This window comes from Neophocaena asiaeorientalis, unplaced genomic scaffold (genome assembly GCF_003031525.2).
Source record: "Neophocaena asiaeorientalis asiaeorientalis breed wild unplaced genomic scaffold, Neophocaena_asiaeorientalis_V1.1 scaffold45, whole genome shotgun sequence".
Classification (NCBI taxonomy): Eukaryota; Metazoa; Chordata; class Mammalia; order Artiodactyla; family Phocoenidae; genus Neophocaena; species Neophocaena asiaeorientalis.
In genome coordinates, this window is record NW_020174642.1 from 5,519,250 (window position 1) to 5,533,716 (window position 14,467).

General features: G+C 39.8%; 1 protein-coding gene across 4 annotated transcripts in view; it reads left to right on the top strand.

The window, feature by feature from the left end:
• The first annotated feature begins 46 nt into the window (after positions 1 to 46).
• The window catches only part of TTC3 (tetratricopeptide repeat domain 3), a 132,657-nt gene continuing 118,236 nt past the window's right edge, over positions 47 to 14,467 (top strand). For 2 of the 4 annotated variants that reach the window (XM_024758265.1, XM_024758267.1), the window contains exons 1-5: positions 47 to 100; positions 11,281 to 11,435; positions 12,183 to 12,225; positions 12,549 to 12,699; positions 13,167 to 13,254. In XM_024758265.1, the coding sequence (XP_024614033.1) occupies positions 11,292 to 11,435; positions 12,183 to 12,225; positions 12,549 to 12,699; positions 13,167 to 13,254 (426 nt within the window). In that variant the 5' untranslated portion in view covers positions 47 to 100; positions 11,281 to 11,291. Of the gene's footprint in view, positions 101 to 11,252; positions 11,436 to 12,182; positions 12,226 to 12,548; positions 12,700 to 13,166; positions 13,255 to 14,467 lie in introns of those variants that run through there. The other 2 variants (XM_024758266.1, XM_024758263.1) reach the window with 2 other exon arrangements.

Consider the following 14,467-nt stretch of genomic DNA (forward strand, 5'->3'; position numbering starts at 1 on the left):
CACCTGGCGCGCGGCAGGGCTTCCGGATGTGTCACCTTGTCGCGCTGCAGCCGAGATGCCCGGGGAGAGGGGCCCTCCACACCCCCTCCGTGGGTGTGTGGTGAGTGTGGGTGTGTGCGCGTCGCCCCGCGTCGTTGGCCGTGGCGCCCGCGGTGTGTGTGCGCGGGTTGGGTGCCGGTGCAGAGCGGGAGTGTGTGGTCGCTTTTGTCGGCCTCAGTGGGTGTGTTTCCTTTGTCTGGTGTCCTCCTTCTTTAAGTGTGGCCCCCTCCGGGCTTCTGTGCGAAGGTGGGAGAAGCCCCTTTGTGTGCGCATCCCCCGGCCGCACGCGCACCCTCGCCCCAGTCGGTGCGCGGGTGACACCTTCGCTAGGCGGAGGGTCCGCCGGCCTGAGCGCGGGTGGGCACGGCCCCGTGTGTCCCCTCCCGGCTCCTTTGTGTCCGCGCTGGTTCTTCCCGGCGACGGCGTGGGCACCCTGGCGGTGTGGGAGCCCCCGTTTGTGTCACTGCCTCTCTCCGGGGGTGCGCCTCCTCCGCGCGCGTGGCCGCGCCTCCTGTAGTCGAGACTCCCGCCTGCAGCATCGTCCGCCCGGCGGTGCGTCCTCGCGTGTCCCCGCGCGCGCGTTGCGCCTGGGTCCTGTCGAGTGCGTGATCAGGTCGTCGTTCGCGAGTGTTCGTGAACGTTCTTGCACGCCCCTCCTCTGTCTTGTGTTCTCTACATCTGCGCCACCTGTTTTCGTGAGAATGGCTGCCGAGCGCGGGGAGGGGACGGGGAGGGAGAAATCAGTTCAGTGCTACCCCGTCCCCTGCGCCTCTTCGGAGCATCCTTCCTCCCCCAGCGCTAATGGGAAGGGGGGACAGCAGCGGGTCTGGCCAGCTGCGCCGTAATATTTACGATGTCAGGTGTGGCCGGTCGAGCCAGCCTGTTTTGGGGATGGAATAAGGGGGCCAAGGGCCAAAAATGGAGTCAAGGCAAGGTGAATGTTGATTGATACCAGTGTGGCGTACTATTTTCAGAGGCGCCCTACACGCCCAAAGACCTTCGATTGCAGACTCCTTCCAAAATAATATGCACACGACACCTGGGCAAATACCTTTTAGCCTATCCTGGCCGTTCTTGATAATACTCAACGGTTCATATAGTGGTTTATGGCGTTCACGTAAATTAACTCTCTTGATTCTGCCTGGCGTCATGGCGAGGGAAACAAGGTAGACATCTTACAGGTTTTACTCCCGTCTTGGGAGCAGTTTCCTCATAATTACAGCTCTAGCTAGGACATTCTGTATTGTAGGAAATTTGCCTTTTATCGTATTAGAGACCCATTACCCATTAGAGACCCAGCTACGCCTCTTGCTCAAAGGTTCGTGCTCTGCGCTCAAGGGCTGCGTTTCGGTGTCTGTTTCTCGTTGTTCATTTGCTCAATTTTCTTGCTCTTGCCTAATTTTCCGGTTTTTTCTTTTTTTTTAATTTCTGGAAGATTTCACACATAAAATACAGAGGGGTATCTAACCAATCCATGATTAAGATTTACAGATGTAATTATTTTGCCGAATTTACTTCAGATCCTCTTTTTAATCTAAAAGAACTAAAATTGCAAAATACGGAGGTGCTCTCAGTTCCTGCCCCTCCTTACGTAGAGGTTGTCACCGTGTTTAGGTTTGTGTATATCATTCCCTTGCATATTTTATACTTTGATCACGGTGGATCCATAAACAATATATAGTGTTGTGTGTTTTAAACTTTAATGGTATTAAACAATGTGTCTTTTTGCAACTTGCTTTTTTCGATCAGCATCACATTTTCAGACTTACATATGAATAAATTGGATAATTGTGTTTGGTTCATTCATTTTAATTGCTGGTATAGAATTCCATTGTATGAATATACCATAATTTACTTATCCGTTTTCCTGTTGATGGGCTTTGTTTCTGGTTTTGGACTCTAAAAAAACAATCCTGCAATAAACATCTTTGTACTTGTCTGCTTTGTGCACACGTTTGGAAGTTTCTCGAGAAAATACACCTAGTATTGGATTTGCTCTATACTAGGAAATATGCATCTTCAACGTAACTAAATATCACAGAAGCTCTCAAAGTGGTTGCACTAATTTTCACTCTCACTGGTATTGAGTGAGGACACCCATTTGTCACACCCTTGCTAACACTGTATGTTACCAGACTTTTACATTTTTGCCTTCTCTTTACTGACCAGCTTCCTTATAACTTTAGCTTGCAGCTAAATTTGCTTGCACCCACCTTGGCTTCTGCTCTAGCCCTGTGTCAGCCTATGGGTTCATCTCTCACAGTTAACTGGCTCAGTCTTTATCTCATTTGGTTCTCATAAGATTAATTCCAGTAAACATTTATTTTGTACCTAATGTATCAGTTCCAATGGTTGATGTAAGATAATTCCATGGTATGTTAGATGTACCTCTCCAATAGCAGGTGAGGTGATTTAATTAAATACTTTTTTGCATATGATGAACGGTTTTTTAAAAATCTTCTTTCCTCTAATGTAATGTTTGATACCTTCAAAATATGTAACATATATGCAAGTTGTGAAGCAAAACAATAAAATGAACACCTATCAACCCACCACTCAATCCAAGAATCAAAATGATCAATCCAGGAATCAAAATGACGGATATTGAATGTGCTCACCTCCAGAGTGACTATCCTAAATTGTGTGTGTCATTCCTTGTTTTTTTAAAAATAATTTTATCAGATATGTATACATCCCTCAACAATGTATTGTGTGGTTTCTATTGTTTTTGAATTTAAAAAAAGGAATACTGGATACAGCTTTCTGGGTCTTGCTTATTTCACTCAATGTTATGTTTCTAAGAGTCACTGATACTCAGTATAGATATGTCATTAATTTTCACAGCTGTGTAATATTCTGTGGGTGAATATAACACAGTGTATGTGTTCTTCTGTTGATGAACATTTTGGTTGTTTCTAGGTTTTGCTATTTTGAAGATTCTTGTACATATCTTCTGGTACATAGTTGCAAGAATTTCTCTACTTTTCACACTGGGGTATATGACCTCTGGGGAAGTAATAAAGATTTTCTGAGGAGTACTTGGGCACAGGTAATATTAATGAATCAATTTGTGATCATTAAATTCCACGTGTACCCTTTCGTAAAACTGGTAATGCCGAAGCCTGTGACAGAAACTTCCTCCTGGTTCTACTTTCCCACCTTCCCTCTCACAGTAGCACTTCTGCCTTAAATTAGGAATGCATAGCGCTCACCCATATGGAATCTTACCAGGGTAGTGTCCCAGTTGAAAAACTCTCCATGGAAAACAAAAGGCTAATCTAAAATACATGCAGCTGTAGTGTTAGGAAACACCTCTTTTAATCCAGATACTTCCCATCTCCTCAAGAGCTGCATTTCCAATGAAATATAACTTTTACGTTTAATTATCATTATATATACTAGTTATTTTTTTATCAACTTTATGCTGTAATAATTATGACATTTTAAACCAATGATATGTCAGTTTTAAAATGTCACTGTGATGCTCTAGAAATTCATCCTTTGCAATTATTTAAACTTGGGGCTGAAATCTTTTAGATGTCATTTTAAAGTGTGAAGAATATGTAATTTTTAAAGCGTTGTGGTTTGTGAGTAAAAAAATATTGGAATACCACTGTGGTAAGCTATTTGCTAGAAGTGGAATTGCTGGGTTTTGGGGTATGAATGTTCAGCTTTACAAAATGATACCAAATTGTTTTCTGAAGTGGTTGTACCGGCTTATACTTTGGCAAGCAGTTTTGTCAATTTGTATACTTTGATTAGCAGTGTGTAAGAGTTATAGTTGATCTGTATTCTCTGCAATACTTATTACTTTTAGACTTCTTAATATTTATCAATCAGATGGGTATGAAATGGTGTGCATTGTGGTTTTAATTTGTATTTCTTGATTGTTAATGAGTTTGAGCATCTTTTCATTTGTCTGTGAACCATCTGTCCTTTTTGTTCACAAAAAAATACCTCGTCATATCTTTTACCCATTTTTCTGTTGGGGTGTCTTTTAAAACAAACTGGTAACATCGATCCTTTATTGAGTATACATGTTGTAAATTTCTTCTAGTTCATGGTCTGTCTTTTTGCACTTCATGGTGTATGTTGCTGAACAGAAGTTCTTAATTTTAATGTAATCTAATTGGAAACTTTCCCTGCCCTGGGATTATAAAGTCATTCTCTTGTGTTTCTCTTTAGAAGTTTTTAAATGACGCCTTTCACATTTAAGTTCATAATCCATCTGGTACTGGTTTTTGTATATGGTGTGAGGTAATGATCCACATTCATTTTTTCCCCCCATGTGGCTACAATTGACCTCACTCCGTGTATCGAATTGGCCCTCTGTTCACTAGTGATCTGCTGAACAACAACGAAAAGTTTGGTAGCATTTATCTGTGAGATCATTTGGATCTAATTTTTTGTGTGTAGAGGACTGTAAATTGTTGATAATTAGCAATTGAATAGTAATAGGACTTCAGGTTTTCCATTTCTTTTAGTCAGTTTTGGTCAGTTTTATTCATTTATTTACTTTTTGGGTACGCGGGCCTCTCACTGCCGTGGCCTCTCCCGTTGCGGAGCACAGGCTCCGGACACGCAGGCTCAGCGGCCATGGCTCATGGGCCCAGCCACTCTGCGGCATGTGGGATCTTCCCGGACCGGGGCATGAACCCGTGTCCCCTGCATCGGCAGGCGGACGCTCAACCACTGCGCCACCAGGGAAGCCCTATTTATTTATTTTTAAAAATTTATTGGCATCAGGTTCATGGTATTGTCTTAATTCTCTTTAATCTCTTTTACTTGTAGGTATGTTCCCTTTTCTCATTTTGAATATTATTTGTGTGCGACGTTTTTTTCTTTAAATTTTGCCAGAAGTTTGTCTATTTTATTAATCTTGCCAGAGGATGAATCTTTGGCCTCATTTGTTCTATTATATTTTTGTTTTTTAGTTCATTGATTTTTGTCTCCTTTATGATTTCCTTCCTTTTCCTTCTTTGAGTTTATTGTTTATTATTTTTCTAACTTAAATTGCATGATTAACTTACTAATTTTCAGTCATTCCTGTTTCCTACTACAAGCATGTAAAGCTATACGCTTCCTCACAGTTCATTTTTGCTTTATGTAACATGGTTTAATTTATGGTATTTTCATTAATTTTTAAATTTAAGTATTATTAAAATTCCTATTTTGATTTCTTCTCTGACTTATGTGTTTTAAAGTTTTCTTTAAAATATGCTTTAAAATGTCCAAATGTTTCTTCATTAACGTTTTTTCTTTTCGTGCATTTCTTAATTGTGTTGTCAGAGAATGTATTGTATATTTTATCTTTCTAAAAACATTTGTTTGCCCTTGCTTTATGGCCTTGTACATAGGGAATTGTGATAACTATTCTGTGTGTACTTGTGAAGAGTATGTATTCTCTAGTTGTTATGTATGTGTTAGATCAGGCTTGTAAATTGTGTTGTTCAGACTGTCTATATTAATTTTCAGTTGTTTGACCTACATGAGAGAGATGTAGTCTTCCACTGTTACCTTCTAACAGACTTCCTGTAGTTCTAACAGTTTTTCTTTTTATGTATTTTGAGACTATTTGATTAGATACATGCAAGCTAAACATTGTTTTCCTAGTGGGTTGAACCTTTTCTGTTATGTTGTGGTTCTCTCCATGCTTAATTTTGATTTTTGTCTTGGGGTCTATTTGGTCTGTCCCACCTTTCTTTTGGTGGTAATTTACCTGGAATAACCTTTTTCTTCATTTTCATGTCACTTTTCTTATGTCCTTAGATTTTAGGTATCTCTTATGAAGAATATATTACTAGATTTTTCTTTTAATCCAGTCAGGTAATTTATGATTTTTAATTGGTACTTTTAGAAGTTAGTTCAGGTCTCTTGGTGGTCAACTCATTTTTTTATCTAAAATTATTTTTATTTTACCCTTGTTCTTGAGGATAATTTTGATGGGTATACAGTTCTAGGTTGATGCTTTATTTTCTGCTTATATGGTAAATATATTATTCTACATGCAAAGTTGTCTGCTGCCAGTTTTATTTATGGTAATTTGAAGAAAATATTATTTTTCTTCTCGCTGCATTGGATTTTCTGTCTTTGGTTTACATCTTCACTTCTAAGTCTAGATGATTATTACTTTTTATTTATCCTATTTTGGATACATGTGTTTCCTGATTCAGAATTTTGTCTTCATGAGGTCTAGCAGATTCTGAGCCTTGTGTCCTTTAAATACTTTCTCTCTGATTTTATCTATTTTCTCCTTCCGGAAATTTAACTGGATATATATGTATGAGGCTGTTTCCAGATCACTTTTCATCTTTCACATTTTTCATTTCCTTGTATCTTTACCGGAACTTAAATTGCTGGGTGATTTCATCATGCATGTGTTCTTGTTCGTCAGTTTTCTCTTCACCTGTGCCTGATCATCTGTTTGACCCATGTGTTTTATTTTCCTTTACTTTTAACAATTATATTTTTAGTTTCTTAAAGTATCACTCGGTTCTTTTTTAGCTATACCCAGTCATTTTTTATAGTCTCATGTTGCTTGCTCATTTTTTTGAATCTATATTCTGTAGACTGGCAGTCCCAATGTTTGATGTCCTCAGGGGTCTAAATTTATTGCTTGTTTTTTCTGTTGCCTTTCTTATGGTGGATTGTCACCTCCTGTGCTTAGAGATTTTCAGTGATGAACTCTTGATTGATTGATCTTTCTCTGTGGGAATTTTGAGAGTCTGATTTGGGGGTACTTTCCTTCTGATAGGATTTGTATTAGCTTTGGCTGGGAGCTTTATGTGGGACCAACCTTTCAGTTTTCTCACTTTGCTTCTGGCCCATGATCCCACTATTGCTCTTGGCATTATGATTTATCATTGTTGACTGTCAGGTTTAGTTTCTAGCTAGAGGCTTGTTGCTTTGGGGGGAAAGGGTGGTTTTAAATGTTGGCTATTTCTATGAGCTCAGCAAAATTTTAAAAATCTAGCATCCACTTTGTTTTGCAGTCATGGAGTGCCCCATTAGTTCATCATAATTGATGGGCTCAGAAGTCCTTTACATTAGTATTTAATTTTTGTAGTATATTCATTTTAGTATGTGTTAGGAAAAAAAATTCTGTCCTACCAAACTTAAGATTTCTTGGTGGTAACAAACTTTCCATTAAAACAAGTTTACATCTAAGTTAAAATTTGAGTTAGTCTAAATAAAAATATTAAATAGGTAACAGTACAGTTGACAAGTGGGTTTGGCAAAGTTTTCTACTTTGGGGTATGCAAATTAAAAATTTGGGAAGCACTGAGATACGGAATCAAGATGAGTAGGGCACAGTGTGCCCTCTGGACATAGTGAACCTACAGAGAGAAACCTGTAATGACCAAACAGTATAAAAATTGCTGTCAAAAAGATATGAGCAGGGTGCTCGGGGCTTACAGAGAAGCGGTGCAAAAATAAACTTGGTGGTAGTGAGAAGTTCAGGAAATGCTTCCTGGAATCGAGTATTAAGGATTGGTAGGCATTGTGGTTGCAGAATAAGGTTTGTTTAGAAGTGCCAGGCAGCTGAGTATGACTGGCTTCTACGTTGCATGTCATGGAGTGACTAGAGAAATGCAGGAACAGGATCACAAAAGGCCTTCTGTGCTATAGTAAGGAGTTTGGACTTTATCCTGAAGATGATGAGAAGCTTCTGAATTATTTTAAGCAGTGAAGTGTTATGATCAGAGTTTTCGGGGATGCCAAGATTGAAGGCAAGTCACCCGTTAGGAGACTGCTTGTTTAAGTAGTTCAGAGGAGAAAAGGTGGAGCTGCAACCAAGGCATTGGCAGTGGGCATGAAGAGGTGTATGTGTGCTAATTTTGGATTCCTTAGAGGAGTCGAAAGGACAGGACTTCATGGTCAGGTTGGTTAGGAGTGTTGAAGGAGACTGGGGGAGTGTAGACTGACCTCCAGATTTCTGGTTTGGGTAACCAGGTGGCATGTAGAGCAATTAACTGGTAATATACAGAAAGAGGAAAGAACTTGGTTTCATTTGTTCTTGAGGAAAAAGATGTTTGTTTTTGAACTTACTGAATCTGAGAGGCTTGCGGGACATCTTGGTTAAGACCCAGTAGCAGTCGATAGGGAGGGTCTAGAAGTCATGAGATGCAACCCAGCCTGGAGAGATTTGAGAGTCTTCAGCATTTGGACATGTCAGCTGTGGTTTGCTACAGTGAGTATGAGGTAATTTAAAGTAGTACACAGATAAAAAAAATAGGAATTTAACGTGTCTGAAAAACGTAAGCTGTATTTCAAACCTGTAATATCATGGATATTATCACTTAGACCAGGTGAGCCCCAAAAGAAGAGAATATTAAGTAAATAAAATACATGGGATCTGTGGAAATGGCAAAAATTGTGGTGAAGCTATGCAAATGATGGAAGTTCAGAAAGTGCTGTTTTAAGGCATGGGTATGGTGGATAAGGTCACCCAAGGAGAGAGTAAGCGTGAGAAGAAAAGAGAGTTGACATTTGGGTGGCGGGGAATGGAGAAGAAGAGCCATGGAGACTGAGGAAGAGCAGCCAGAAGAATAGGAGGAGAACCAGGAGAAGATGGTCTTTGGAGTCCAAATGAAGAGTTCTGAGAAGGAGGAAGTGGTCAACAGCGTCAAGTAAGTCGTAAGCTGAAAAGTGCTCTTTGGAATTAGCAATTAAGGGAGACCATTTAGTTAGAGGCATCCAAATAGCGGATTAAAAAAACATTCATCTAATATGTTAATGATAGCTGATATTTGTAGCGTTTCCTATACACTGTGTGCTGTTAAAAGCACTTTAAATGTGTTAATGGATTAATCAGATAGGTAGGATTGCTGTCCTCATTTGATTAAGTGAGGAAACTGAAGCCTACAGAGGTTAAGTAACTTGTCCAAGATCACACACTCAGGAAACAGAGCCAGGATTCAAGCCCAGGCAGTCTGGTTCCAGAGTCTATGCTCTTAACCACTATGCCGCATCGCCTCTCTGGTTAAAACAAAACAGAAAATAAAAATAACACCAGTGTCGTAATTACGGTGCAGTTGGTGCAGGGCATGGTATCAGTGAGATATGCCAGGCTGTGACTGACCAGCATGGTGTCACAGTGGCTCAGTCTGCCAGGTATGAGCATGTTAATTGTATTGTAACTGATGCCACGATGGTGATGTGTGGGCTGTGACAGACCGTTCTTGGCTCTTTCTGTATTTATATACAAAAAAACATTTGCAAGACAAATGAGTTTAAAAGTGTATATATTTCCCAGAATAGCATATGTCCCATATTATGTGCCATACGTTGGGTGCTAAAATGTCTTCATATTTTTTCCAGTCATTGTTTACTTTTGGAGTTAAATTCTCTAAACTCTGGAAGTATTGTTCTTCATCCAGGACAGGTCAGGTTCCAGACATTGTAGATATCCAGTCTACTGGAAAAGGTTGCCAACGGCTTTATTGAAGCAGCTTCCCTTAAATGGTGGAAGTGGAAACCCAATATTAGGAAAGTGAAAATAAACGAGAATGGAGGATTTGAATGGCAGAAGAGGAAGAATTCTTGATGAGGTTGAAGAATGTGGTAGGAGATAGGGGAGACGTAAGTCGTAATGATTCCTGGGTGTGGTTGGAGAGGAGCTAATCAGAGTTAAAGATTTAAAAACTTGTTTAGACCTGGGCAGTGGTCCAAGGTGTGGCCTTGTGAAGGAAGAGCCTAGGTGAGGTGGGCCGCAGATTTCATTTTAGTTGAGAAGGTGGTTGCACTGCCAGGCTAGAGTCCTGAAGGGTCGTCCACATGGACGTTGGTGTGGCTGGAATGATGCTCGGAGGAAAGAGGCGAACACTGTGAACCAGGTGCCTGTGTTCTTAAACATGACAACAGCCAGGAGGCAGCTAGACGGCAGTGACAACGAAACGTAGATCTAGTGAAATACAGTGTTTGAGAGGAAACTGTGGAATCGGAAGACCTAGGTTTGAATCCTGCCTAGCTTGGTGACCTTGAGCAGATTACTTAGTTTTGCTATGCATGTTTTCCATCTGTACAGTGACTGTGATAATAATTGGGCCTGCAAAGAACTGCTGTGAGGATCAGTGAGGTGGTACGTGTAAAACGCCTGGTACAACATAGGACAAATGGTACCGGCAGTTTGCTAGGAAGGTGGTTGTTGGTCTTCACTTCTGATATTGTGAGGTTGTTGTACAGCAAATTGGGCATAAGAGGAAGGATTACTTAAACAGATGTGTTTTCCAAGGACTCATGGTGGTCTTGCTTGGGAAAAAAGAAACTTGGTTTATCATAACGGTAGTGGGATAATAGTGATGAAGTGAACAGGTATAAAAAGTGGTGATAATGGTGGTACTGGTGATGATAGGAAAAGAAAGCCACTACTTGGGCAAGAGTTACAAGTAATAAAATGCTGCATTTTCCAGTGATGTTTAGGTTTTGTAGCTATTCACTGATAGCTATACATTTTTGTTACTGAACTTTCTTCAGGGGACTACACTTTAGTCTGAAACTCTAGCCCTAATTCCCCGTCCCCCCACTGAAGTACTTGTTTAAAGAGCATGGTCACTGATAATGTAAGGGGCGTTGCCGTGCTGCTGTAGCTGTTGTGAGAGCGTTAGGAGCAGCGATTGCTGGGAAGATGGCAGGTCTGGATGCGGCTGTGAGGGGTTAGGAGGCTACGTACTCTCCCTGTACCACTTCAGCTCTGCCCCTTTGCCCGAGACAGACACACACACTGAGGCATGGATAGGAGAATATGAACAGCTGAGAGGAAACCGTTTTCTCGGTGCAGTCAGGGTTTAGTCCCAGCCAGGAGGTTGAGAATGGGGCAGAGTTTCTGTATGATGAAACAGCATATTTCACAGAGGCAGTAAAAGCAGTTGGGGTAAAAGGGCAGCAGTGGAAGGATGTCTTTTGTTCATTCATCTAGGCACATACAAAGATGAATAAGATGCCCTTACTTATCTTCCATCTAAAGGAGACATGTAAACAGTTAAATTCAGGGTAGAGATGGTGATTCTTTGAACCTGACAAAAGGAAGAAATAGGTTAAACTGATAACTCGAGGAGAGTCAAGGGGAAAGACTAGCAAATGAGGTTGAGAATCTTCCAGAGCTCAGTGTTCTCATTGGAGTTATTTCCTTGGGGCGTAAGTTCCAGGTATTTTTCAGATATACTATAGAAGCTAGGAAAACTGCTTCTCATATCAGCTCAAATGATTTGATTATGGATTTGGGTTTTGTTGTGTCCTTAGGAGGGTGCACCATGGACGATTTTGCCCTGGGAAATTTCACCGTAGCAGATTATGCCTTGTTAGAAGAGTGCCCTTATGTGGATGATTGTGTCTTTGCTTCCGAATTTATGTCCAATGATTATGTTCGTGTGACTCAACTTTACTGTGACGGGGTGGTAAGTAGATTTCTTAACTTTTTTTTTTTTTTTTTTTTAACACTGCATGGCATGCGGGATCTTAGTTTTCTGACCAGGGGATCACACCCGTGCCCTCTGCAGTGGAAGTGCAGTCTTAACTACTGGACCGCCAGGGAAGTCCCCTTAACTTTTTGTTTTTAACATTATGTATTCTTAAAGGTTTATTTTTTTAAAAAATTGAGGTATCATCGACATATGACATTAGTTTCAGATGTACAACATAAGGATTCAATGTATGTATATATCATGAGATCAGCACAATGAGTTTAGTTAACGTCCATCACCATACATAGTTATACATTTTTTTTTCCTTCTTAGGAGAACCTTAGATTTACTTCTTGAAGGTTTTGTGGTATAGAGCTGTCTGAGTAAAGATATTTTTGTGCTACACAAGATTTGATAGGGAGATATGTATGGCTTTTGAAGAGGTCATTTCAGACGGGGAAGTAAGCAGTGCCTCAACAAGGAGAATGTGCAGTGCTGGTGAAGGCTTGTTTTCTGACTGGAGACTAGACTAAAGGCTCTCAGGGAGAGCCATAGAAACAGACTTGGGGAAACACTGAAAAAGGCCAAAAGACTCATTGGTTGAAGATGTTGTATTCAAAGTGGAAAAGTAAATGTACTTTAAGTTTTTAGTTTAGTATTGATAACCCTTACATTAAAAATCAAGAACTGTTACTTTTGCATTTACCAGATACAAGTCAAAAGAATTTTTTTCTTTTTCAGGGTAGACAGTATAAAGATTATACCCAAAGTGAGGGAAACTTAGGTGAGTACTTTGGTATTTTAATTTTAATTTGTTGAAACAGCTATCAAGGAAGGTTCATGCATTCACATCAACATAACAGACTTATACATCTTTACAAAGTTTGTTCTTTATTATCCTTTTTAGCTAGAAATTAAAAAACCTTTCCTTGTTAAAATGGAGTTTTAGCTAACACTTAGATATTCTTAACATCTGACAGGTTAAAATATTTCATCCATTCATTTCTTACCTTTCCATATCCATTTTTGTCTTTTCCTTTGACAGTGTTGATTCATTCCAAAATGAGGCACAAAATATTAATTTAAAACTTTTTCTTTTTAATTAAGAGTTTGATATCTGCACTATGTGGTGTAGTAAACCTATTTCTATCCTGCAAGATTACTGTGATGCCATTAAAATACACGTCTTCTGGCCACTTCTGTTTCAACGTCAGCACAGTTCTGTAATATCACGGTTGCATCCCTGTGTGGAGGCGAAGTAAGTTACTGCTTGTTAACCCATTTTGTGTGAACAGTGGTGAGTGTGTTGCCCAGTACTGAGGAATGCCAAGTGCAATGGAAGGCTTATGTCTCATTCTTGTATACTGTTCAACTCTACTTTTGTTTAATAGACTGGAAAAGTTAATACTTGGGATTTGGATATAAATGAATAATCATGGTAACATTATAATGAATGAAACTCTGAAGAGCGTTAGATGGTAGATTTGAAGCTGAATAAGGAAAAATTAATATGCTTGTTTATAAATACCAGTATTATAATACAGAAGAAAGAAAAAAGTGTAGTATTTTGTCTACCTAATAAACAACTTATTACCTAGAGTGAAGTAAGAGAACTTAATTTTATTCAAATAGTTTAAATTGAGGTATAACATATAGTTAAGTGTAAGGTTCAATGAATTTTATATATGAGACCCTAATCTTTTAAAAAATAAATTTGTCTTTAAGCAGTTCTCATGCTTCTGAGATAAGTTTGAAGAAATTACAACATCTTGAGTTGATGGAAGATATTGTGGATTTGGCAAAGAAAGCTGCGGTAAGTGATAGAATGTGTTCCCCTCCCGCATTTCAAGAATACAGATATTTATATGGTATTAGGCCCATGTTACTAATTTATAGTGACTAATGGGTAATGGTTAACCTGAGCTTATTCTGCTGTCCATGAGTTTGTGCTGTGTATTTGAGAGATCAGGTAGATGGCTGTTTTCGTGGTTCTGACATGACATGATGAGAACCAGGCCTGCTCCTTGCCGTTAACAAATAGACATTAGAATTTGTCACAAATGGAAGTGTGCACCTGGTTCACAGAAGCCTTTGCCGCAGATTCGGAAAGTGATGGGTCCTATCTTGTAACGTAAAATCATGCCACTGTTAGCACCACCACAGCAAATAGTTTTTCTTTGGGGTAAACTTAATCATGTCAGGTTTGAGGAGGTATCCCTGTACTACACTGAGGTTTTTTTTTCCCTTGAAAGCCGTTTAATAATTTTTCTCATTTCACTTGGTTATGGAGCCAAGTGTTTTTCTTGGTAATTCTGATTGCAAACTTAAATTTAGAAAGGGCATTCTGATACTTATTTCCTGCAGATTAATCCTTTGCAGCAACTTGTATCAGCCACTGTAATTTTTAAAAATTTTTATTTATTTATTTTTGGCTGCGTTGGGTCTTCGTTGCTGTGCGCGGGCTTTCTGTGGTTGTGGAGAGTGGGGGCTACTCTTCGTTGCGGTGCGCGGGGCTTCTCATTGCAGTGGCTTCTCTTGTTGCGGAGCACGGGCTCAGTGGTTGTGGCGCACGGGCTTCAGCAGTTATGGCTCGCGGGCTCCAGAGCGCAGACTCAGCAGTTGTGGTACACAGGCTCAGCAGCTCCACGGCATGTGGGATGCTCCCTGACCAGGGTTTGAACCTGTGTCCCCCGCGTTGGCAGGTGGCCTCCCAACCACTGCGCCACCAGGGAAGCTCAGCCAATGTAATTTTATAAAAAAATTTAGGTGTAATGAACCATACATCTGAAAGTTTAAAATCTGTACATCTAGAAGTTAAACTAAATCATTTTATTATTAGAACCCTGTGTAAGACTATTTCTGACTTGTTTTAGGGTCCTTAAGAGGTAAATTGGGCATGAAAGTGCTGTAGAAAGTGGACTACTATGTACATAGAGTAGTATTCCTAAAATGTAGAATTTTTTTTTCCATTAGAAAATTAAAGTATGATTGGCCGAATAAGGAAAAAAATGTTTTGTCTTTTCTGT